Source organism: Heterodontus francisci, chromosome 9 (assembly GCF_036365525.1).
Source record: "Heterodontus francisci isolate sHetFra1 chromosome 9, sHetFra1.hap1, whole genome shotgun sequence".
Lineage (NCBI taxonomy): Eukaryota > Metazoa > Chordata > Chondrichthyes > Heterodontiformes > Heterodontidae > Heterodontus > Heterodontus francisci.
Window position 1 is genome coordinate 60,008,323 of NC_090379.1, and position 26,922 is coordinate 60,035,244.

Consider the following 26,922-nt stretch of genomic DNA (forward strand, 5'->3'; position numbering starts at 1 on the left):
TAATCCTAATCTGCTCAACCTCTCTTCATAGCTAGCGCCCTCCATCCCAGGCAACATCCTGGTGAACCTCCTCTGCACCCTCTCCAAAGCATCCACATCCTTTTGATAATGTGGCGACCAGAACTGTACGCAGTATTCCAAATGTGGCCGAACCAAAGTCCTATACAACTGTAACATGACCTGCCAACTCTTGTACTCAATGCCCCGTCCGATGAAGGAAAGCATGCCGTATGCCTTCTTGACCACTCTATTTACCTGCGTTGCCACCTTCAGGGAACAGTGGACCTGAACACCCAAATCTCTCTGGACATCAATTTTCCCCAGGACTTTTCCATTTACTGTATAGTAGAGGTGAGTTGTGATTCTTACCTTGTCAATTCTGTTGAGGTCATTGAACCTCTTTTTGGTATTAAAGGCACCTGCTGGGAGCTAAGCTCATCACATTGACCTCCTCTGCCACCTCTTCCTACTGGTGATGGAAATGTTGCTGGAGGGCTTTCTGCCTGGGGGTGTGGAAGGGACACGATCTTTCTCCTTCTGTCCATGACCTGGACCAGGGCCTTCAAAGCAGCAGAGAACTTGAGGGTCTGATCTACAGGTCGTATAGCTATTTTTCTGTTCTGCTCCCCCCACCTATATACAGCTACAGTGCATCACCACTTTAAATAGTGTTGGCTGCCTTTAGGTGGCGTCAAACACTTACAAATCCCTCCCCACCCTCAAACAGGCATGCAACCAATAAGGAGCTGGCTGCACACCTGAGGCATGATAATGAGAGCTTCCACATGAACAGGTGCATGCAGCTTATTCTCCACCTCCTGCATCCCTGTTTTCAAGCCCCAGGATCTGGAGAGATATGCTCAATTTATAAAAGTTTAGCACTTCAATATTCACTGTAGGAGCTTAATCCAGTAAAAATAAAGGCTGTCAGGAGATGAACAGAACTTTATGGAAGCCGAGATTAGCAAAGAAATGGTTACTGGAATTTTTTTTTGCTGGTGATTTGAATGCACATCAAGCTAAAGAATAGAATCAGATATCTTTTTTTAATAAGCTTTTCCCCACTTCCCATGCGCCATAGTAGCTATTCTTCATCAGAGCCTAGAGAGTATTGATATTGGTGGATTATTCAATAATGATGAGGACAACAGCTAAATTTGTCCTTGCCTGATATCCACAGACATGCAATCCCAAAGATAGTGATTAGAAGTGGGAACAATTGAAAATTTACAGTTTTAGGAACATAAGAACACAAGTAGGCCATTTAGCCCCAACAGCCTGTTCTGCCATTCGATGAGATCTGTAACGTAACTCTATATATTCACCTTTGCCCCATATCCCTTAATACCTTTGGTTAACAGAAATCTATCAATCTCCGTTTTAAATTAACAAATGGCCTATCAATTGCCATTTGCAGAAGAGTTCCAAACTTCTACCACCCTGTGTGTAGTGTTTCCTAACTTCACTCCTGAAAGATCTAGTTCTATTTTTAGACCATGTCCCCTAATTCTAGACTCACTAACCAGCAGAAATAATTTCGCTCTCTACCCTATTACTTCCCCTTAATACCTTGAAACCTTTGATCAAATTATCCCTTAGCCTTCTAAATTCTAGGGAATATAACCCCAGGCCAAGGATACTGGGGTCAATTGTACCAAAATCGTTGCTGCACATTTGAAATCAATCCGATGGAACCAAGGAGTCATCAAAAGTATATCATGGAGAGGAAGGTCAGGCTATCAGAATAAGGAGCTAGTATTTTTCTTTAAGGAAACATTCTGGTTTTGAAAACAATAACTTAAGGAATAAACACATAGGAAATAACAGTTTAAGAGACATTTTTAATTTTTTGAGGTCCAGTATAATAAGGTGAAACATGTCTGAATTTCAATGCAATTGTAAAGTTATAACTGAAGTGAAAATACACAGCAACTAGCACTAACCCAGTAGTAATCCATCTGAAGAATTTAAAATATACATCCTCTAGGATATGCACTTTAGCAGCATTATATATGTAGCTTAAGGACATGCATTATGTAATGAAACTGATTTGTTTCTGGAATTATGAAAAGAATTAAAACTGAATTTTCAATTTTCAGAGATTTTTCTGATTAATGTGTAAAGCCCATTATTGTCAGCTAATATTTGATGCAGTACAATCCAAGCTTTGTATGCTAATACAGATTTGGTCATTAACCCTATTAAAATCAATATTGGTGTTAACACCTTCCATGCTGAAACCAGGATGGTGTAAATAGTAGCACAGGTAAAATGTAGATTTGAATTTTTAAATTAGCTATTCTAAATTTTTACAGTAGCCTTCAATCATGAAGAAAAATTTTTTCTACAGTTTTGTGCCATATTTTAAAACAATGAAATTACAAACTGTCCAAAACTTTACGTCTTTAGTTATGGGATTTCCAAGCTGGCATTCACAGAACTCCTGGGGAATGAATGAAACTGGATCCTAAGTTGGAAATGATTAAAAAGTTCATTTTAATCATTTTTGTTTTCTTTTTGTTAAAATATTTTTGTTCCCATGAAGGCAAGGAATGTCAAGACAAGATGCTATTTTTCAACACTTGCTATCTGCATCAAGGCTCCTGAGGATAGGAACATAAAACTCCTTCTGGTCTACCTCCATATTTCTTAACAACTCATTTCAGAAGAGCACTTCCCACACTAAGTGTCCTCATGGCCGCAGCCTCACAGCTCCAGCGACCCGGGTTCAATTCTGGGTACTGCCTGTGTGGAGTTTGCAAGTTCTCCCTGTGTCTGCGTGGGTTTCCTCCGGGTGGTCCGGTTTCCTCCCACATGCCAAAAGACTTGCAGGTTGATAGGTTAATTGGCCATTATAAATTGCCCCTAGTGTAAGTAGGTGGTAGGGAAATATAGGGACAGGTGGGGATGTGGTAGGAATATGGAATTAGTGTAGGATTAGTATAAATGGGTGGTTGATGGTCAGCACAGACTCGGTAGGCCGAAGGGCCTGTTTCAGTGCTGTATCTCTAAAACTAAAAACTTACCCTTGCAGGATTTGAATTTTGGTCCTAAAGGTAAAAGGACAATACATTAGTTCACGAGGCCTCCAAGCTCCCTTGGAAGTGTATGTATTTAAAATACCAAATAAGAAAGTTTCGCAAAGTTTGTTGGCTGTCATACCCTTCCCAACAGAATTGTCAATGGCTGGGATTTTGCGGTCAACAGTGAATGGACTGCGCTCGCTGTTCATTTCATTTACAGCTGCAACAGACTTTTTATGGGCTTTTGAACAGCAACTTATGGGAATTCGAGATCCATTTCAGCACGGCAACCTCTACAGGGTATGTGGTTTGTGTGAAAATGGGCAAACAGCAGCGTGTCTCAATCAGGTTGAAGAATCCTCATTGAGATACCCTGGGCTGAATTTTAACACCCAAACACAGGTGGGTTAGTGTTGGATCAAATGTTAAAATTTTAAAAATCTGAAACCTGACCCCAACCCACCCACTTCTGTGTTTAATGGAGGCAAGACAAGAGACCAGTTGGAAAGTCAAATATTTTAATGAGGCTGGCAGCCTCTAATTTAACCTGCTTCCTACATTTTACAGTGACTAGTTGGGTTTCATGGGCCTCGGGAAACCTAACAGCTGAAGGGAGGCAAGGACAGCTTTGGAGAGATGGTAAGCACCTTTACAGAACTGCTTACAGGCCAGGAAAAGCAAGAGTACTTACCAAGGTCTGGGATCAAACCTCCTCCCTGGTTGAGTTGCGAAGCTACCCACTTTGGAGTTTTCCCTGCCCGACTGGAAGACAAGCCTGTCAATCAGGGTAACCTGCCAAATACAAAAGGTGCACATTGTGGAGTTAGAACTCTGCAGCATGCGGGGAAACCAGGACTTCTGGGTGTGCCTTCTGAAACTTCCGCGATTGGACAGCACTTAATGAACAATCCCAAGTGTGCTAAGAATTACACCAACAACCAATTTAAGATCATCAGTTGGGCTCACTTACCCTTGCAAGAAACTACATACATTCATATGCAGGGACCTGTCCTCCGTGGGCAAAAGGAACTTGTCCAGACATTGCGCCTTTGTTGAATTAAACGCAGTAGACAATAGCTCCCTGGTGCATTCTCCATGGCAACCCCTGGACCAGAGTTGATTTGTCAACCAATCAATCCCCTTTTCTCATGCAGTATAAGTTGTCACTCCTTTTAAAATTTGGCATTCTTGCATCTGTCCTGATGAGTGCAAGATGAAAACTTTGAGACAGTATGTCTCTTTTTCCTGTAACACTCATCATTCCATTAAAAATTCACATACTTGAATGCACAAGCTCCAACTTTTTCTAGCACGTTTAATGGGCAAGTACCCATTACCCAACTTCATGTCCTTCATGTATTTTAATGCCGAGTCTCTCATGAGATATCAGATACCTGTGAGATGTGGGATGTCCGTGACGCTTCAAGTGTTGTGGAGGACTACATCTGCAGGAAGTGTATCGAGTTGCAGCTCGTCACAGACGGCATGGATCGGTTGGAGCGGCAACTGGATGCACTTAGGAGCATGCAGATGGCAGAGAGCGTCATAGACAGGAGTTTTAGAGAAGTAGTTACACCCAAGGTGCAGGCAGATAGATGGGTGACCGCTAGAAGGGGCAGGCAGTCAGTGCAGGAATCCCCTGTGGCTATCCCCCTCTCCAACAAGTATACCGTTTTGGATACTGTTGGGGGGATGGCCTATCAGGGGAAAACAGCAGCAGCCAGAGCAGTGGCACCATGGCTGGCACTGTTGTTCAGCAGGGAGGGACAAAGCACAGAAGAGCAATAGTTATAGGGGACTCTATAGTCAGGGGCACAGATAGGCGCTTCTGTGGACGTGAAAGAGACTCCAGGATGGTATGTTGCCTCCCTGGTGCCAGGGTCAAGGATGTCTCTGAACGGACAGGGGGCATTCTGAAGGGGGAGGGTGAACAGCCAGAGGTTGTGGTACACATCGGTACAAACGACATAGGCAGGAAGAGTGATGAGGTCCTGCAGGGGGAGTTTAGGGAGTTAGGTAGAAAGTTAAAAGACAGGACCTCTAGGGTTGTAATCTCGGGACTACTCCCTGTGCCACGTGCCAGTGGGGCTAGAAATAGGAAGATAGTGCAGCTAAACAGCTGGTGTAGAAGGGAGGGTTTCAGATATCTGGACCATTGGGATCTCTTCAGGGACAGATGGGTCCTGTACAAGAAGGACGGGTTGCATCTAAACTGGAGGGGCACAAATATCCTGGCTGCGAGGTTTGCTAGCGTCACTCGGGAGGGTTTAAACTAGTGTGGCAGGGGGGTGGGAACCAGAGCAGTAGGACAGCAAGTGAAATAAATGAGGGGGAACTCGTAAATAAGGCCAGTAAGACTAAGAGGAAGAGCAGGCAGGGAATTGTTGCTGAGCACAGCGAGACTGGTGGTCTGAAGTGCATTTGTTTCAATGCGAGAAGTATAACAGGTAAGGCAGATGAACTTAGAGCTTGGATTAGTACTTGGAACTATGATGTTGTTGCTATTACAGAGACTTGGTTGAGGGAAGGACAGGATTGGCAGCTAAATGTTCCAGGATTTAGAAGCTTCAGGCAGGATCGAGGGGGATGTAAAAGGGGTGGAGGAGTTGCATTACTTGTTAAGGAGAATATCACAGCTGTACTGCGGGAGGACACCTCGGAGGGGTCGTGCAGCGAGGCAATATGGGTGGAGCTCAGGAATAGGAAGGGTGCAGTCACGATGTTGGGGGTTTTCTACAGGCCTCCCAACAGCCAGCGGGAGGTAGAGGAGCAGGTGGTCGAAGTTTCAGCAGGGGAGCATTTCGGGAACAGTGACCATAATTCCATAAGTTTTAAGGTACTTGTGGATAAGGATAAGAGTAGTCCTTGGGTGAAGGTGCTAAATTGGGGGAAGGCTAATTATAACAATATTAGGCAGGAACTGAAGAATTTAGATTGGGGGCGGCTGTTTGAGGGTAAATCAACATCTGACATGTGGGAGCCTTTCAAATGTCAGTTGATTAGAATCCAGGACCAGCATGTTCCTGTGAGGAAGAAGGATAAGTTTGTCAAGTTTCGGGAACCTTGGATAACGCGGGACATTGTGAGCCTATGCAAAAAGAAAAAGGAAGCATTTGTAAGGGCTGGAAGGCTACGAACAGACGAATCCCTTAAGGAATATAAAGACAGTAGGAAGAAACTTAAGCAAGGAGTCAGGAGGGCTAAAAGGGGTCATGAAAAGTAATTGGCAAACAGGATGAAGGATAATCCCAAGGCTTTTTACACGTATATAAAGAGCAAGAGGGTAACTAGGGAAAGGGTTGGCCTGCTCAAGGACAGAGAAGGGAATCTATGTGTGGAGCTAGAGGAAATGGGTGAGGTACTAAATGAGTACTTTGCATTAGTATTCACCAAAGAGAAGGACTTGGTGGATGATGAGCCTAGGGAAGGGAGTGTAGATAGTCTCAGTCATCTCATCAAAAAGGAGGTGGTGTTGGGTGTCTTGCAAAGCATTAAGGTAGATAAGTCCCCATGGCCTGATAAGATCTACCCCAGAATACTAAGGGAGGCAAGGGAATAAATTGCTGGGGCCTTGACAGAAATCTTTGCATCCTCATTGGCTACAGGTGAGGTCCCAGAGGACTGGAGAATAGCCAACGTTGTTCCTTTGTTTAAGAAGGATAGCAAGGATAATCCAGGAAATCATAGGCCGGTGAGCCTTACATCAGTGGTAGGGAAATTATTAGAGAGGATTATTCAGGACAGGATTTACTCCCATTTGGAAACAAACAAACCTATTAGCGAGAGGCAGCATGGTTTTGTGAAGGGGAAGGTCGTGTCTCACTAATTTGATTGAGTTTTTTTTGAGGAAGTGACAAAGATGATTGATGAAGGAAGGGCAGTGGGTGTTACCTATATGGACTTCAGTAAAGCCTTTGACAAGATCCCGCATGGCAGACTGGTACAAAAGGTGAAGTCACACGGGATCAGAGGTGAGCTGGCAAGATGGATACAGAAGACAGAGGGTAGCAGTGGAAGGGGGCTTTTCTGAATGGAGGTATGTGACTAGTGGTGTTCCACAGGGATCAGTGCTGGGACCTTTGCTCTTTGTAGTATATATAAATGATTTGGAGGAAAATGTAGCTGGTCTGATTAGTAAGTTTGCGGACGACACAAAGGTTGGTGGAGTTGCGGATAGTGATGAGGATTGTCAGAGGATACAGCAGGATATAGATTGGTTGGAGACTTGGGCGAAGAAATGGCAGATGGAGTTTAATCCGGACAAATGTGAGGTAATGCATTTTGGAAGATCTAATGTAGGTGGGAAGTATACAGTAAATGGCAGAACCCTTAGGTGTATTGACAGGCAGAGAGATCTAGGCGTACAGGTCCACAGATCACTGAAAGTGGCAACGCATGTGGATAAGGTAGTCAAGAAGGCATACGGCATGCTTGCCTTCATCGGTCGGGGCATAGAGTATAAAAATTGGCAAGTTATGCTGCAGCTGTACAGAACTTTAGTTAGGCCACACTTAGAATATTGCGTGCAATTCTGGTCGCCACACTACCAGAAGGACGTGGAGGCTTTGGAGAGGGTACAGAGGAGGTTTACCAGGACGTTGTCTGGTCTGGAGGGCATTAGCTATGAGGAGAGGTTGGATAAACTCGGATTGTTTTCACTGGAACGACGGAGGTGGAGTGGTGACATGATCGAGGTTTACAACGTTATGAGCGGCATGGACAGAGTGGATAGTCAGAAGCTTTTTCCCAGGGTGGAAGAGTCAGTTACTAGGGGACATAGGTTTAAGGTGAGAGGGGCAAAGTTTTAGAGGGGATGTGCGAGGCAAGTTCTTTACACAGAGGGTGGTGAGTGCCTGGAACTTGCTGCCGGGGGAGGTGGTGGAAGCAGGTACGATAATGACGTTTAGGAGGCATCTTGACAAATACATGAATAGGATGGGAGTAGAGGGATACGGTCCCCGGAAGTGCAGAAGGTGTTAGTTTAGGCAGGCATCAAGATCGGCGCAGGCTTGGAGGGCCGAATGGCCTGTTCCTGTGCTGTACTGTTCTTTGAAGCTTGTGGAGGACAGGATAAATCAGACAGCAACTTCCTGATATCCACATTTAACAGTGAATGTGACGACACCAGGAGTTGCTGTTTGATTTTATAACCTGACCATTATTCTTACCATAAAATCCAGGCTGAAATTTATGGCACAAAAGCTGTGGCACAGTCATGTCCTCTGTGCAGGTTTGTTGCTCGAGCAATCCAAAATAAATCTCATTGCCATACTCTTTCCCATATCCCTGTATCTTCCTCCACTTCTATCAATCATGCAGCCTTCCAATGTTCATTGTGAAAGTTCACATATGAATAATGAGGTAATAAAAAAAAGTCAAACAGCAGTCTCCAGAGTTTTATTAGATAACATTGCATCAGGAATTTACCAAAAGAAAAATGGAATATCTAATGGCCAAGAAGTGGATGTCAGAAAAGTCTACTTTCAGATCTAATATTTTGATTGTAGAATGATGAAATCTATTTAGATTTTTTCCTATCAGTAATTAAAGTATAGGTAGGACATTTAGGTGATAAAGTTGCATATGATCCAACTATCATTTAGAAAAATCAATTTATAATTATGTATGGCAACTTACAAAGTATAATAGCTGTTAAAAATGAAGTGGAGTGGATAAGCAGGGAATTTGGCAGCATTTCGAACATATTACAGAATTGTGGAATTGACACCCAAAGCACCAGAAAACAGATGATATTTAATATCAGTCTGGCATGATGCATATTATGTCAGCGATGAGATTTAGATGCATCTAAATGAGTTACATTTTTTAATAACACTTACTGTCTTGCTAGTCAAAAAATCTAAATACAGCCTAAAATTCATTTTGTTAAACAATTTATTTAAACATTAATTCAGATACATGCACACAAATTTAGAAAATGCTTATTGGGTCCTCCTTCAACAACTGTGATAACCATTAAACTTTACATTTCACATTGAAGTTTTAATTACAAGAAGTTTAGACATAAAACAAATTAGAGAATGTTCCATTTCATTTCAATTTCTTTTTCCACATGCTTCAAATCACAAAGACTACAACCAATTCTAAAATAACTGGTAGACATGGCTTCAGATTAAGAGTTAAAATTTTGCATTTTAAATGCTCAAAAGCCAGCTACCAAATGGCAGTTCTGACAAAAGATCACCAACCTGAATCGTTAACTTTCTCCTTCTACAGATGCTGCCCAGCTCTGCCTGGCTTGCTGAGTATTTCCAGGATTTTGGCTTAATACCAAATAGCAGCTATTTTGAAGACTCTAATAGAACTTCCATTTTTGACTAACTTGTTTTCAAGATATAAAGTTAATCATACTGTTCATATTATAGTTTTTGTGCACACCATAACTATCATCGGATGTACTATGAAAGCTGGAATAGCTTTTAAACCTATACACCTGCTACAGTAGTTAAAAACAAGCCACTCACAATAACAGCTATTTACCTATTGTGACAATTTTTGGATTAAATATTAGCAGGGATTTCAAAGAGAAATTCCAATTAAGAACTGACTTTTCTTTAAAAGGCATATAGAGAAATTGACTGTAGTTATCAAAACATGCCATCTACAGGTATGTTATGAAATTACAGTCTTGGCAGTGGAAGATGTTTGGAAAACTGTTGAGCATAATTTGAAGTTCTTAATTGCTTCGTGATCAACTTTGGGGTTCTGTATACTGTTGCATGTACTCATATTAAACATTATTAACCTTAATAGATAATCTGTAATATTAACGTTATTCATGGTTTCAGTTTTTGGCAGCAATATGTAAATATATTTCATGGGTATTAGCTTGTTTTTTGTATAAAGTGCACATTGTTTTGTGCACATTACAAAATGGATCTTATGCAGGCAAACCACCTTAGTGAGGAATCATTTGTAGACACATTGAAATATTCTTTAAGAATCGGAAAATAACTGGAAATACTGTACAAAAATTGATGATTCCCCCTCACTCCTACCACAATTTATCCAAAAAGGACAGAACAAAAGCAAAAGTCTCAATTTTTTGGTAGTTCTAATTCTTCACTAATACGAGGAAGTGGGCAATCCAGATATTTTCAGTGTTGAGCTGAACCAAGCCAGAGTCCCAGCAGGCATCTGGCATAACTCAGTCCAAAGTCAAACTGAATGAGAAATACTGTACGCCTAAAGAAAAATTCAGTAAAAAGGCATTATTCCATACATTATACATTCTCTAGTTTCACCTAAACATTAGTAGAACACACACTGATCAAATTGCTAAAGATCAGGGCAGTATGTGGAGTTATCTAGATTTCTGTCAGTAATATGGCCAATCTAATGCTCTTAAGGCCACTAGAAGTCTATCATATTTGATAGATGTACGACAGTGGGGCAAAAGTTATAAGAAGAATTGAGCACTTGACTAACTGGCCAGTAACAAATTCTAAAGTGTAGAATTACACACCACTCCATTTTTTTTTTAAATTGGATGGTTTTTGCTAGGAGGCACATGGCTAAAACTGTTCGCTGGATGAGTCAGTTTGATCTGTGGAAAGTCATTTGTTTTTGTAGTGCACCACATTGACTAAACATTTGTCTAGATTCACATGACAAAGTGTATCTTCAGGTATCCATCTTCATTTTCTTTGCCTAGGACGGGCATCCTAATATAAAAAGTTAGGAGGTCCCATTTTCTTTGGGATCAAAAGGTAGGATGGAATCACCTCTCCAACAAGGCAGCAAACTAAAAGTATAGATTTAACATTTTAAAAGTTAAGAACACAGTGGGGAAAGGAGAAAAGATGATGCAAGGTACCAGAACAAGTAGTACAATCTGCATACTTTACTCACTTCTTCCAAGACAGGGACGCAAAATAATATTTAAATGCCAATGCATAATTAAGCAAAGTCTGTGTAATCCTCTTTACCAGCAATATAAAAGGAACACCATTTTATAAAAGTATGCATTACTCAGGGTAATAAGCCTTACATACTAACTGTTCTTGACTGGCCCAAATAAAGCCCAATACTTGAATAAGCAAAGTTGATTGAAAGAAGTTTTGTGTCCTGAAAAATAAATGTACAGATATTCTTGACCAGCAAGTTTAACGGGCATAAAGTCAGGGTGTCCAAAGATTTAATAAAAAGTCAGAATCTTCTCATATGGGTGAGGTGCTATATTTAAAGAAGTGCCTGTAATCCCCAAGTCAAATGAACTTCCAACACAACTTGGACAGAAATTTTGGATAAGATCAGAAGTCATTGTTATCCACATGCCTTAGGGGAGAGAATTGTTCAACCACAAAATCATAGAACACAGATTTATTTGGCTGAGACAAAGCCAGCACAAAGCAAATCTTCTAGGGTGCCAGTTTTAGATCAAAAGCAAACATGAACTCAAAAAGGATACAAGAGCTTATGGAGTGTCAGGTTTAAGTCTCATGTCAAAAGCAGCAGCAGTTCTGATGTACGATGTAAACTTAAAAGATCAGAGAGTAACTGCCATAGTTATCCTTTATCTGGAGGGAAGTAAAGGACACAAATCGCCACCACATTGCAATGGAGGCCAACTTCTTTCTCCCATCAAGCAGGCTTTGCAACACAGGTTACGAACTAATTCAGAAATTTCTAACTGAGGCATCATAGGGCAAATCTCTTCCACTCCATTACAGAAGCCTTTCAGTGACAGAATCCATTGTGAATTCCCCAGATTACTAAGATCCAACTGGACAGAGCTGCGTAAGCTTGGCAACTGCAATACAATCCAATTCGCTAAAGCATAGCCGGATTGGCGAATGAAGGAATATACATGTGTAACCCTTTGAGGTGGTGTCACTATAAATATTGTTGATAACCGAGCACAGTGGACAAGTAGAAATGTAGCACCTTACATTTTGAACAGTTGCTTATCACTAATGTACTCTAAAAATGTCTGCAGTTATAAATGAGTCAAGTATACATGGAATTTTGCAGCACAGAATAAATTGACCAAAGCCCTTTTGCTCTTCTGAAAAAAGGAAGCAATAACTTGCATTTATTTATCCACCTTAACGTAGAAAAACATTCCAGTGATTCAGAGGTGAAACCAAAACACTGAATGTTGATCCAAAGGAGGAGCGTGGTGAAAGAGGTGGGTTGTATAAATAGTTTCAAAGCAGAAAAAGCAGCTTAGGGATGGAATTCCAGAGTGTGGGGTCTAGGAATGGCTTAAGACAAAGGCACAAATGGTGGAGCAATACAGCGGGGGCAGTGCATGAGAGTCCAGAATTAAAGGAACAGTGTGTTCGGGGGAGAAAAGATTATAGAGCTGGGTGAGGCGATGAAAGAGCCAAGGTAAATCAGCAAGGAAGTGAGTGCTGGGCGAGTAGGGCTTCATGTGGGAAAGAATAAAGGTAGCAGAGTTTTGAATGAGCTATAGTTTAAAGGGTGGAGGAAAGGAGGCTGGCCAGGAGAACCTCAGAATAGTTAAGTCTCAGGTGGCAAAGGTGTGGAGGGAGAGTTTCAGCGTCAGATGCATTGCTTTAGGGCTATGATGCATCATATTATGGAGATGGCAACAGGTGGTCTTCATGATGGAGAAGATATGGGGTCAGTAGCTCAGCTCAGGGTCAAAAGGGATGTAACGGTTACAGTCTTGTTCAGCTTGAGACAGCGGCTAAGGGTACAGCTGCTGTGACTGTGGGGTGGTGGTGCATAGGCTATGGCTTCTGTTTTCCCAACGTTTATCCAAAAGGAAATTACGGCTATATGTCAGAGAAACTGACAGCAGAGACCTTATGGGGAGGTAGAGCAAAGTGTTGTCATTGCACATGCAGCAGCTGAGGAAAATGTCACCAAGGGGCTGCAGGTACATGAAGAGGAGGAAGCCAAGAATAGATCTTTGTGGGGCTCCAGAGATGTTGGTAAGAGGGGCAACAGAAAGTGAGTAGGCATAACATTTTTCTCCACGCCTTCTGGTACTTTTTTGATCACACGAGCATCTTATAAACATCCTACCTCCTTTAGTGTCAAGCACTGGATAGAACTAATGGCACAATACACAGGAACGTTAGAAGCAGTTCCACTATAGCTGTCATTATTTGTCACATTCACCCCAACAATGATTTACTTATTGGTCAGTGAGATTCCAAGTGTGGAAATCAGACTTCCATTTGTTCAGCATCTTATTGCACCATTAAATCCCTAAAGCACTTCAAATGTAATAAACTATTTTGACGAACAGTGACTGCTATGTAGGCAAGAATTAGGTGAGGAAAAACTACTTGTTTCAAAAACTAAAAGCAAGCCATTTGTACAACACTATCTACCAGAGTTAATTCACACACATCTCAATCAAAAAAAAACTGTCGACCTGTCTTACGAAGTTCAGCCCAAATTTTGAAATTACTTCTGCTCTTACAGTCTTCAAGAAAGGTAAGGGAGGTTAGTTATACAAGGCCAGATAACTGAGAGGGGGGGGGGTGCAAAGAGAGAGAGAGGGAGGGGGAGGGAGGGAGGAGACAGATTTTACTGCAAGTTCTACCATATATCATTGTTATTTATTAAATGCATACTTGCATGCATGTGTTTGCAATTTTGTCCACACATTGAAGATCATGTTATCGACATTTATCAGGGGTTTTCAAGCCTCATTGCCTAGAGCTAGCTGACTTTTGGTGCCAGGGGTTCTTCGAGATCAGCTTAGTTTAACCTATATTCAAATGTTGAATGGAAGGCTACCATTCTATAATGTACTTAAGTAATTCAAAGTGCCTTTGTTTGAAAAGAAATTGAATGATCGAGTAGTTCAAATTAAACAATTTTCAGAAAACAGAGGTAATTTTAATTCAGATTCAACAACTTTGAGTTAAGAGTAGACTGTACTGCTACATGGCCTCGAGAGGCAAAGATGGTAAAGGAGATAAGTTTCCAGCCTGCACTGCATTACTGCCACATGTTGCTAAATGGCCTGGAAAGGAAGTCTAATGAGGGAAATCAAACATATTGTATTCAATAAAGCAATTTTTAAAATGTTCATCTATCAGAATACTCAAGACAGCAATGCACCTCAGTGGGTTTGCCTTTCCTTCTTCTTATTTATAGATTTGCAGGCTTTGCACTTAATATTAGATCTGCAGCCATGGAAGGTAGCTTACAAGTTATGTTATGAAAAGTTAAGTCTGGTTACCAAGTCAAAAGACAAAGGCCGTTTCAGATTTATAAGTCCTTTGACTTGACCACTCAAGAATATTCAAATCTCTCAACTTCTCTTTTCCCACATACAAATTAACACAGTATCTAGGGTTATTGACAATAGTAAAGAAATAAAAAGAGAAATGCTTCACTACTTTGTATATGGGGGTATTTGCAGTTTAATGATGAGGAAGCAATGTTTACAATTTTACCCTCAATGGAAGAATTTTGCAGTCTTCCACCACTAATCATTTCCAACTTTTTACTCTTTATAATACTGCACAGCATGCATGCACAGAAAATAATTACAGCTAACACAACCCTTTGGGAATAATGTAAATTCATATTAAAGAATGTCAAAAAGGAACAGTACAAAATGTAAAAATTACTAATTTTGTTTGTAGTACCTCCAGTCACACTGATGGACAAAATTTGTTCAGAGAACATTTTAAATGATCTACAAAATAAATTGAGTTTTGTTGAAATTATTGATGTTTATGGCAAAGATGATTAAAACCTACTAACTTTGTGAAACAAAAAAGCATTCCCTCCCATGACTTACAAGAGCAATGACTTTCAGAATGCTCAATTCTTCTTTCTGCTTTAGTAATTTTGTTACTGACACAGCAGACAGAGTAACACTAGAGATAGTAAAAGTAATATGTATTTAATAGAGCACTACCTGCAGTAGCTCAATAATACTAAAGCTGCTAATTTTACTTACCTAGGAATGGCATAACTGCGATGCATTGCAACCTCCTCAACCCTCGCCCCATTTTCAGACCAACAAAATAACCCATGAAGCAATAACCATGTTCCTTATGCCGAGGCACCTGCTCTAACTGTTTAATCAAAGACCTGTATAAACAAATATACTCCTATTAATATAGTGTTACATCTGTGTACAGCAAGAGGAAGCGAATCCATTATACCTGGATAAAACACTGCACATTTTCTTCAAACAAGTGTTTACAGATCTGAGCTTTAAACTAAATATTCAGTGCTTCAACAACCTCCCTGATTGTATTTAATTATGAACATAAATTCTGTAACATATGCAAAAACTTGAGCTATGTTAGCTTCTGATAGGTTCAGCTCCAGATAATTTATTGTTAGAGCATAAATTGTGCAAAAATATTACTGTGTTTAGCTTGGATTAACTCAGCCTCTGTTTTTCAATGAAACACAGTTCAATAATGGCTGCCTTTTAGTGAAGTCACAAATATCCCAAATATATTTGTAAATGGCTATGTAACAGGGGTTGGAATGCCCTGTTCTTAAAGCTTCCGAAGTTCCAAACAGCCTAAGCCTGAAAAGTCCAGCACATCAAGCTCTGACACTATAGTCGGATATCAAAAATCAAGGATTTCAGCTGAAATGACGACCAAGGCGTGCTGATCTGTAGTCGGACCGTAACTGCACAAAGGCATGAAGGATGTTCTTCTCAAGATTAGTCAGATGCTCTCCAGAACAGACTTGCTTAAGGTTGTCAGGTGCTACTACCAGAAGATTACAGAGTGCATGTAGCGTGTCAAAAAGTTGCAGCACCAAGGGGATCTGGAAGAAAAAGGAGAAATAGTTCAATTAAAGGAGTTGTAGTAATTCTAGAGAGCAAATGCAACTTTGGGGGAAAAAAAATCTTTTATAACCTGAAGAATACAGAAGGAATGCACCAAATCGCAGGAATAGTTTGGGCAGGCAAGTTCAACTGCACCCCCCACCTCCCAAAAAACACACTATCTAGAGTCATTTGCTGGGAAATGTACAAACTTGTCTAGATTAGCTGATGATTAAGTATGACAGAGAAATGCTGCAAGAGCGTAACAGAAAAAGTACGGCGGTGTGCTTTACATGCACATTTTAAGTACAGATAAAAATAGTAGTGCTTCTCTTGTGCAGCTGTCATGATAAGTTGAAGGATGGATTTTCTAAGGCAGGGTTATTATAACATGTATCACACCATGTATTATTCTGCTAATTATTGGATAAAATACAGGTCAAACTGGGATTTTTTTTTTTAAAGTCCAATTCTTATGAAGTAAATACTATCAAAGTTTAGTTGTTTTATCAGGAAACTAGATTCAGCAAAGCCCTAGGCAATTTCAGATTTTGATCTACAATCAAGTGTGATGCCTGGAGTGTTGATGCACCAGTTTTGAAAGCTAACTCATTAAAGACATGCAATTGGAGCATTTGCAACCAAAAAAACTTCAATAGTCAAGTTGTTAAGATACAATATAAAGTAGGCTTAAAAAAATTAGAAACAGAATTGAAATAAAATACTGTTTTTAGAGGCAAAACGAACAAGAGTCCTACAAATCGGGTGTGGAGGGACAACAGACTTAACTTAGGGGTCAAAGTTATTCACATTGTAACATATTCATGATGCCAATGACCGCATAATTCACACCAAGGTTAGATGTTAGGCTGAGGTGGTTTCATATGCTGAAGGTCAGGTTTGTCAAAGCAAGCTTAAACGTATATAAAATAAAAAATGAATGAATGAAAAAAGTCAAAGAGTTTTCTGTTTTGGAATTTCATGCCAAGAACAGAATATAAATTAATACAAATGATTTTATATTAAATAATGTTAGCAAATGATATTTCACTCAAATGGCAGACAAAAAAAACTGCTAACGCAGGAAATCAAACAAAAACAGAAAATGGTGGAAGCACTGAGCAGGTCAGTCAGCGCCCATTGAGAACAGACAAGTTACTTTTTCAGCTGTACATCCATCATCACAACCAGAAATGCTTCAATTTTAAAATTCGCATCCTTGTTTTCAAATCCTTCCATGGCCTCGCCCCTCCCAATTTCTGTAACCTCTTCCAGTCTTCCAACCCTCCAAGACCTCGCTGCTCCCCCAATTCTGGCTTCTTACGCATCCCGTATTTTAATTGCTCCACCAATAGCAGTATTGCTTTCAGCTGTCTAGGCCCTAAAGCCCAGAATTCTCTCCCTACAACCCATTTTCTTTCTTTAAGATGCTCTGTAAAACCTCATTTGCCCCAATATCTCCTTATGTGGCTCGGTGTCAAATGTTGTTTGATCCTGTGAAAAGCCCTGGGATGTTTTAAGTTAAAGGCACTATATAAGTGCAAGCTGTTGGCAGTTCTGTGATAAAGTTATACCTTAAATGTTAACTTGTTTATTCTCTCCAGACTTAATGAATATACTGTTTTATTTGAATAAAAGTTATGTATCAGTCAAAAGTTTGCAACCTGAGAATAAATTCACAATTAGCTTTTCGTCAAATCTATGCTTCCATAATTACAGTGTTTCATTTCCCTCTGTTGCATTTACAATGGATACAAAAACATATCATAATTAGAACAAAATAAAGCATTTCAATTCTATTGATCCAATAATCCAAATGTCCATATACAATTCTTTATTCTCAGTAAGTCCCTAGCATTAGCCTGACATCTAAGGCCATCTGTTGATAGTAGTACAGAGCTGCATCAATTAATTTACTGAAAATGGGACAGGCCTGTCTGATCCTCAGTTTTGAATGTGGATTTGCTGAATACGTCTCTGCATGGTTACATTTAACTACTTTACTTAAATGATTTGCTATGATTTCTAACATACAAGCAAAGAGGTGTTTGGATTAAAGGTTTGAAAGGGAAAACAAATTTTAGGTGCTAATGTTTTTACTCTTAACTACATTGCATTGTCCTGACAAGTTAAAAAGGACCCTTATAATGTAACATTATTCAGTAAAAGGCAGCACTAACAACCAAATTATGCAATGAACATTATTTTACAATTAATAGAACATCTATGATATGGGGAAGTTAAGACTTTCCTAAGCAAAACACTCCGTTGGCTAAAGTGGTGTTTACTAATGGTGGCAGCTTGTCTACTGAGTTTGCATTTTGTGGGAGGAGGGGGGCGGATTATGCCAAAAGTAAATCGGAAGTAATTGGATACATTTAAGAAAACCTTTTTTAAAAACCTCTAGTCGCACTAGTTATGGTATTATATGCAACCTAATTATTTAATTTGAATTTATTTTCAACAAGAAAATATTACATAATCAACAACAAGATAGTGCAGAACACCAACAGTACAAAGCTACATTAAGACGATAGGTTATGAGTTTATACAATACCTTAAATTCTTTGGCACACTTCCGATATTCAGCTACATCACAGATAGCCAGCATGCCACCCATTGAACTGTAAGTATACTGCTGAAGGTGCTCATGAATTAGACGATGGAAGCGAACTCCAAACTCAGTTAGAACAGTATCCACATTCTTTCCATCCATCGAATTTCGATTTTTTTCTACTTGCTTTCCAACATAGCCACAGACTTTGACACAAGCCTATGCAAAAAGGTCATAAAGTATGACATTAACACAGTTTGCTATTGTAATATATTAATCGTGAAAATGGGACATCGCATTCTATGCTTAATGCAGTGGCTTCAAAATTGTATGGTAACAAAACATTCAATGCTATTTAACTATTTTCAAGGTTGGTAAGTAATAACATATGTACTTTTAACTTGTAATGATTTTCTTTTACCTGTAACCCTCCCCCCCACCCAAAAAAAATCACTAATGAGCCAAATCAAGCTTTATTTTTTAAACCAAAATTTATATACATCTATACTTCGTTTTCAAACATTCCACCTCGAGGGAATAAGCACACAAGACTCATATACAAACCATTCATCCTAAATTAACAGACTCGGGGAGCAGCTTTGAAATCAGACTCCAGCTGAGATTTATAGCTTGACGTGCTCCTGAAACAGTTGCTCCAATGTAAGCGACAAAATGAATGCAGACCCTGAAAAAGCATAGTCATTTCTACCTCTGACGTATATGCTGTTATCATTACACTACTCTGTTCCAAAACTTGACATGTCAATTTATTATCCCAGCTAGCTGCATCAGCCAACAATTTTATTTTATATATAATGTAAGTGACCTTCAACAGTCCTAACTGTAAAAAGTGCATTGTGTAATGTGTTCAAGTAGGCCAGTAAGTACAAAATGTGCGCATTTTGCAAATTCCAAATGTCCTTCAATCTCCAGATTAGAGTTTAAAACTGTGAGCAAGTGATGACTCAGAAGAGGCTTCCTTCTAGGGGAAAAAGGGAAGTAATGGCTATGTCATGATCATGAAAAATAAGATTCTGCAGCAACATGTGGTAAAAAATCAAGTAGCTTAAACTAAACACATTAGGGCCTGGCATTCAAAAATCTGGGGTTTCTGCACATGATCTGCCAAAGTGATGCCGATCAGAAAAATCCCCAAAGAAATTAACGTATAGAAAATGCAGCTCTTTGCAACTTGTCACCTACCTACCCAGGTTGCAGTTGGATTCCAATGGCAAAAACGAAAGCACTACTGTACCTCCATGAGCCAACTCCAACTTGCCACATTAAACTCCTCCAATCATCCTATTCTACAGTGGGAAGCAGGCTTTTAAAAAGTATACACAAGAAAAAAGCTAGCTAATTCTGCTGCCATGTCCACTGTCCCAAAACATGAGTAGCAGACATTGTGCCATTTATAGGAAAGCCCCAATGCTTATTAATAATTTATATCAAAACAATCTCTCCAGGTATTGTAAGGACAGTACAAAAAATATTGTCTCAAATACAAGTTATTATTTTTTTTTAAAAAAGAGATACAGCACTGAAACAGGCCCTTCGGCCCACCGAGTCTGTGCTGACCATCAACCACCCATTTATACTAATCCTACATTAATCCCATTACCTTCTCACATCCCCACCTTCTCTCAATTCCCCTACCACCTATCAACCTGCGGGAGGAAACCAGAGCACCCGGCGAAAACCCACGCAGTCACAGGGAGAACTTGCAAACTCCACAAAGGCTACCCAGAATCGAACCCGGGTCGCTGGAGCTGTGAGGCTGCGGTGCTAACCACTGCGCCACTGTGCCACCCCAGTTTATGTAACAAATTATCATCAATTCAATCTACCCAGTTGACAGTGCTATCAACTGAGCAGGGCTTGTTTGGTTGCACATTTGCCTTAGTCAGATGATCAGGTTTCAAGCTCCATTTCAGGAATTAAGCATATAATGTAGGCTTATTTCAGTTCAACACCAAGGGAGACCTACATTGACAGAGGTGCTAACTTATGGATGAGACACTAAAACAAAGCACATTGAGGATGCACTAGCTGTGATTTTCCAAAATTCCTTAGATTCGGGAATGGTCCTATCAGATTGAAAGTTGGCAAATGTTTCTCCCTCCTTTCTTGAAAAGCGGTGAGAGAAAACAGTGAACTACAAGCCAGTTAGCCCAACATCAGTCATTGGGAAAATGCTGGAATCTATTATTAAGAAAGTCTTAATGCACTTAGAAAGGTACAGTATGATCAGAACAAGTCAAAATGGTTTTACTGAAGGGAAATCCTGTTTGACAAATTTATTAGAGGTTTTTGAGGATGATTTTAGTAGGGTAGATAAAGGGGAACCAATAGATGTGGTATACCTAAATTTCCAAAAGGCATTGGATAAGATGCCACACAGGTAAATACACAAGATAAGGGCTCATGGATAGAGGATTGGTTAATGGACAAGAAACACAGAGTGGGCATAAACAGGGCATTTTCAAGTTGGCAGGCAATGAATAGTGGAGTGCTGCAAGGATCAGGGCCAGGGCCTCAGCTATTTACAATCTATATTAATGACTTGGATGAAGAGACAGAGAATAATGTACCTAAGTTTGCTGATGATACAAAGGTAGGTGGAAAGGTAAGCTGTGGGGAGGACACATAGAGGCTGCAAAGAGATATAGATCGGTTCAGTGAGTAGGCAACAAGATGGCAGATGGAGTATAATGTAGGGAAGTGTGAAGTTATGCACTTTGGTCACAAGAATAGAAAAGCAGAATATTTTTTTTTATAAAAGGTGTGAAACTTGTATGTTCAAAGAGACTTGGGTGTGCAGAAAGTTAGCATGCAGGTACAGCAAGCAATTAAGAAGCAAATGGCATGTTGGTCTTTATTGCAAGGGAATTGGAGTACAAGAGTAAGGAAATCTTGCTACAGTTGTACAGGGTTTTGGCGAGACCACATCTGGAAGTAGCGTGTGCAGTTTTGTGTCCACATTTAAGAAAGGATATACTTGCATTGGAGGCGGTACAGCGAAGGTTCACTAAATTGGTCCCTGTGATGAGGGGGTTGTCCTATGATGACAGGCATAAATTGGGCCTATATTCTCTGGAGTTAAGAAGAATGAGAGGCGATCTCACTGAAACACACAAGATTCTGAAGGGTCCGAATAGGGTAGACACAAAGATAGTTTCCGCTGGTTGGGGAATCTAAAACACGGGGGCAGAGTCTCAGAATAAGGAGCCAATAATATAGGACTGAGATGAGGAGAAACTACTTCATTCAAAGGGTTGTGAATCTTTGGAATTCTCTGCCCAGAGGGTTGTGGATGCTCCATCGTTGAATACATTTAAGGCTGGGATAGACATTTTTAGTCTCAGGGAATCAAGGGATTTGGCGACCGGGTGGGAAAGGGGAGTTAAAGCCAAAGATCAGCCATGATCATACTGAAGGGTGCAGCAAGTTTGATGGGCCATATAGTCCACTCCTACTCCTATTTCTGTGTTCTTGTAACTGTAAGAGATTCTGTGGCACTCTTCAAAGAGCAGAAAGTTTTCCAAGTGGTGCTGCCAACCTTCCTCCCTCAACCATTAAAAAGCAGATTAACTAATTATCCTTTTTTTTGTAGAATCTTCTTGTATACAAATTGGCTGCCATGTTTTCTTGCATAACTGACTGCACTTCAAAAAAAAGTACTTATTGGATGTGAAGTGCTTTGGAATGTTCCAAGGATGGAGTAAGTCATTATATAACTCAAATTCTCTTTCTCACCATAAAATTCAGAAAAGTAAAAAAAAAAGATTATTTAATAATAGATTCAGATAAAAAGCAGCAACTATGGAGATAACTAACTGCATAGTAGCAACTCCACCGTAAAACTTACAGCACAATCATTAGGCATGGTAATTTGGGAGAATTAAATATAATACATTTTACATGCACAATAAAATTCTGAGATGGTTTTCTGTGATATGTTCTACAGACTACACAGTGGTTTGTGGATACATACATTAGTATATTGAATTAGTACGTTGTTTTCATCCTCCGGTTTGAAGTCTGTCTTTTTCTGTTCAACACTCAGGATGTGCTTCATATGTCCAATCATGCAATTCAATGTCCTTCACAGAACAAAAGTAGGTACTTTTATTGTGAGATACAGCAGTCACTTTATTTTATGTTGGTACAGGACTAAACAATTTTTTTAAAAAATGCAATTAAGATATAGCATGACAATGCTACTGATATAGCACAAATTTCAATACAAATTGCGTAAGAAAGGGTAACTTTTGAAATTTGTATCTAACAATATTTTAAAACTTTAAAATTATACTATTGATTTCTACAGTAACAAATTATACAATCTTGTTACGACCAAGGCGGGAGGGGTGCACTGTTAATTCAGTCCCACTTCTCCACAGGTCACAACATATATTTAAATTTTCCCACTTACCGAAACAGTCAACCAGATTCAGAGGCCCAACCAGTCCCCATCCACCACCACCCTCCTCCTCCGCCTGGCTGAACTTGTTCTCACATTGAATAACTTCTCCTTCAACTCTACTCACTTCCTTCAAGTAAAAGGTGTTGCTATGGGTACCCGCATGGGTCCTAGTTATGCCGGTCTTTTTATGGGATATGTCGAGCATTCTTTGTTCCAGTCCTACTCAGGCCCCCTCCCCCAACTCTTTTTCCGGTACATTGATGACTGTATCGGTGCAGTTTCCTGCTCCCGCCCTGAACTGGAAAACTTTATCAACTTTGCTTCCAATTTCCACCCTTCTCACACCTTTACATGGTCCATCTGACACTTCCCTTCCTCGACTTCTCTGTCTCCATCTCTGGGGATAGGTTGTCTACTAATATCCATTACAAGCCCACCGACTCCCACAGCTACCTGGGCTACACTTCTTCTCGCCCTACCTCCTGTAAGGACTCCATTCCATTCTCCCAGTTTCTCCGTCTCCGACGCATCTGCTCTGATGATGCTACCTTCCATGACGGTGCTTCTGATATGACCTCCTTTATCCTCAACTGAGGATTCCCCCCCCCACTGTTGTTGACAGGGCCCTCAACCATGTCCGGCCCATTTCCCGCACCTCTACCCTCACCCCTTCCCCGCCCTCCCAGAACCGTGACAGGGTTCCCCTTGTCCTTACTTTCCACCCCATCAGCCTTCATATCCAAAGGATCATCCTCCGTCATTTCCAGCGTGATGCCATTACCAAACGCATCTTCCCCTCCCTCCCCGTCAGCATTCCGAAGGGATTGTTCCCTCCGCGACACCCTGGTCCACTCCTCCATTACCCCCACCACCTAGTTCCCGTCCCATTGCACCTTCCCTTGCGATCGCAGGAGGTGTAATACCTGCCCATTTACCTCCTCTCTCCTCACAATCCCAGGCCCTCCTTTCAGGTGAAGCAGCAATTTACTTGTACTTCTTTCAATGTAGTATACTATATTCGCTGCTCACAATGTGGTCTCCTCTACATTGGAGAGACCAAACTCAGACTGGGTGACCGCTTTGCGGAACACCTCCACTCAGTCTGCAAGCAGGACCCTGAGCTTCCAGTTACTTGCCATTTCAACACTCCCCCCTGCTCTCATGCTCACATCTCTATCCTGGGCTTGCTGCAATGTTCCAGTGAGCATCAACACAAGCTCGAGGAACAGCATCTCATCTACCGATTAGGCACACTACAGCCTGCCGGACTGAACATTGAGTTCAATAATTTCAGGAGCATGACGGGCCCCCCATTTTACTTTTATTTTTAGTTGTTTTTTCTTTTTTACATTTTTTACAATTTTTTTTTTAATGTTTATTTCATTTCATCTTAGTTTGTTCAGTTTGCTTACCCACTGTTTTTTTTTCATGTTTGTACTTGCTGCTGTTCAATCTTCAGTCCGTTAACACCCTATCTGTACTAATGCTTTGTCTTTCAATACACCATTAACATATTGTTTGCCTTTGCTCCATGACCTTTTGGTCAGCTATGTGGCCTTGTCCAATCTACAACTTCTCCTTTGTTATCTCTTGCCCCACCCCCGCCTCACTTGCTTATAACCTTTGACATTTCTAATATTTGCCAGTTCCGAAGGAGGGTCACTGACCCGAAACGTTAACTCTGCTTCTCTTTCCACAGATGCTGCCAGACCTGCTGAGTGGTTCCAGCATTTCTTGTTTTTAAAATCAGATTCTCTAATTGTCCCCAGAATAAAGCATACCAACCAAGTTTCTTTAATAAAGAAAAAAATTATCTGTTTATTATAAACAAATTCTTAACCAGTAATAAAGTAAACATACACGCAAATTTAAATACTAAAGCTCCTTATTTTATCCTAGCCCTCATGCACACACATATACATTCAAAACCAGTTAACCGGAAAAAAAGGGATTTTTGTTTACAGCGGTTACAGAAATAGAGGGAATAAAAAAAAAAACTTAGACTGAAGGGAAGGTATGGAAGTCCTTTGTTTTGGCGAGGTGTCCCAAAGGCGAATAGGTGGCTGCCACTTGGAATCTTCCCAGAACAGTTCTTTCCAGGCGATGTTGAAGAACAGTACAGGTAGGCTTTCAAGAGATGCAGCTACAGAAGGCTTCAAATAGGTCTTACATCAGGTGTGCAGCAACAAAGGCTTCAATTCTCACAAACTCGATGCAAAGTTCCTTCAAAGATGCAGAACTTCTTCAAATACAGGAAGCAACAGTACAAGTTGCTTCAGGATTTGCTTTTCAAGAGAGAGATAAGCAGGGCCTTTTTCTGTTCTCCTGGCAGGTCAGTAAGCAAACTTCTTTCTGTTCTTGGCCAAACGCCCCCTGGCTTTTTAACAGTTCAAAATTAAACAAAAACCTTTCCAGAGGCAAGTCGTGTGACGACCATGAATCTTGACTTGTCATTTCCTTGTAAATAGCTCTTTTAGGGCCACAACATAACCCCGGCTGGGTTCTTTGCAAACAGGTGCTTTCCTGTAAACCGGTTTAAATTCAGTCCAAACCTTCTGGTAACTTCTTTTAAAAACAACCACAAAGTTCCGTTTTAAAATATAGATTCTCAAGTTTCAACAAAAAATGGAAACCCTCGTAATAATCTTACCAGAAAGATGATGGACTTGGTGCTAATTCCATCGCTAGTTACTATTTTTATTAATGATCTAGATTTATGAGATGGGGCTGTTTCAAGTTTGCAGATGAAACTAAGATTACGAATCTTAGCAGCACAGTGGCGCAGTGGTTAGCACTGCAGCCTCACAGCTCCAGCGACCCGGGTTCAATTCTGGGTACTGCCTGTGTGGAGTTTGCAAGTTCTTCCTATGACCGAGTGGGTTTTCGCCGGGTGCTCCGGTTTCCTCCCACAGCCAAAGACTTGCAGGTAGGTAAATTGGCCATTATAAATTGCCCCTAGTATAGGTAGGTGGTAGGGGAATATAGGGAAGGTGGGGATGTGGTAGGAATATGGGATTAGTGTAGGATTAGTATAAATGGGTGGCAAAGACTTGGTGGGCCGAAGGGCCAGTTTCAGTGCTGTATCTCTTAAAAAAAAAATGTCAGGACTACAGACGATGCTCGAACGTTCGAGGCGGATATTGATGGATTGAGCTCCTAACAGGCAAATAATGTTTAAATTAGTGAAGTGCGGTGTGATGCACGTAGGCTGAGTGAATGCTGCATTCTTCAGTAAAATGCAATCAAGTTGGTGGATGCCGATTCACAAACTCTTTGAGCAACTGCTGGACCGATTTCTCACTGGGGAAGAGATCACCTTGTACTAAAGTAGGTACTGCATAGAATTCAGAGCTAGAGTGATTGCCTGGACTAGTTTTAATTGCCTCAAGGGGTGGCAGATGAATTTCCCAGATTTTTCACCTCCAAATCGGCCTGGGTTTTTTAAATCGCGTTTTTCGCCTCTCGAAATCTTATGGTTTTGGGTGGGGTGGACAGTGTAGATATCGTGCTTTACCAGGTAACAATGCATGGGACAGGCTGGACGAATCACAGGATATTTTCCTGTCCATCCTGTAAAAGGGACTTCAGTTATGTGGAAAGACAAAGAAGTTGGGATTGTTCTTAGTGCAGGGAAAGTTAAGATTTAATAGGGATGTTCAACATTAATGATGGGTTTTGATAGAGTAAATAAGGAGAAACTGTTTACTCTGGCAAGGAGTCTATAACCAGAGGACACTGATTTAAAAGAACTGGAAAAGAACCAGTAGGAAGATGAGGTTTGTTAAAAAAAAAAACAAAGGCAGTTATTATCTGGAATGTACTGCCTGAAAAGGTGGTGAAAGCAGATTCAATATTAACTTTCAAAAGGGAATTAGATATATGCTTGAAAAGCAGAAATTGCAGGGCTATGGGGAAGAGCAGGGGAGTGGAACTAATTAGATAGCTGTTTCCAAAAGCCAACACAGGCACAATGGGCTGAATGACTTCCTTCTGTGCTGTACAATTCTATGATTCTATAACCCTAAATTTACAAAACTGAGCTAGGCCACTGCATCTAATTTAAGGTCAGTGCCATCGCAGTCTCAAAGCATCAAAAGACCTTAGACACCAATCCAAAAATATTTTGCTCATATATAGATGGAAATTTGCAAAAACCAGTAAGAAACTG

General features: G+C 40.5%; 1 protein-coding gene across 1 annotated transcript in view; it reads right to left on the minus strand.

Moving 5' to 3' along the window:
* Nucleotides 1-8,942: 8,942 nt before the first annotated feature.
* The window catches only part of exoc5 (exocyst complex component 5), a 93,809-nt gene continuing 75,829 nt past the window's right edge, over nt 8,943-26,922 (minus strand). Inside the window, exons 16-18 of the mRNA XM_068039208.1 lie at nt 22,323-22,431; nt 18,332-18,547; nt 8,943-15,773 (exon numbers count right to left, since the gene is read on the minus strand). Of these exons, the coding sequence (XP_067895309.1) occupies nt 15,585-15,773; nt 18,332-18,547; nt 22,323-22,431 (514 nt within the window). The 3' untranslated portion in view covers nt 8,943-15,584. The remainder of the gene's footprint in view (nt 15,774-18,331; nt 18,548-22,322; nt 22,432-26,922) is intronic.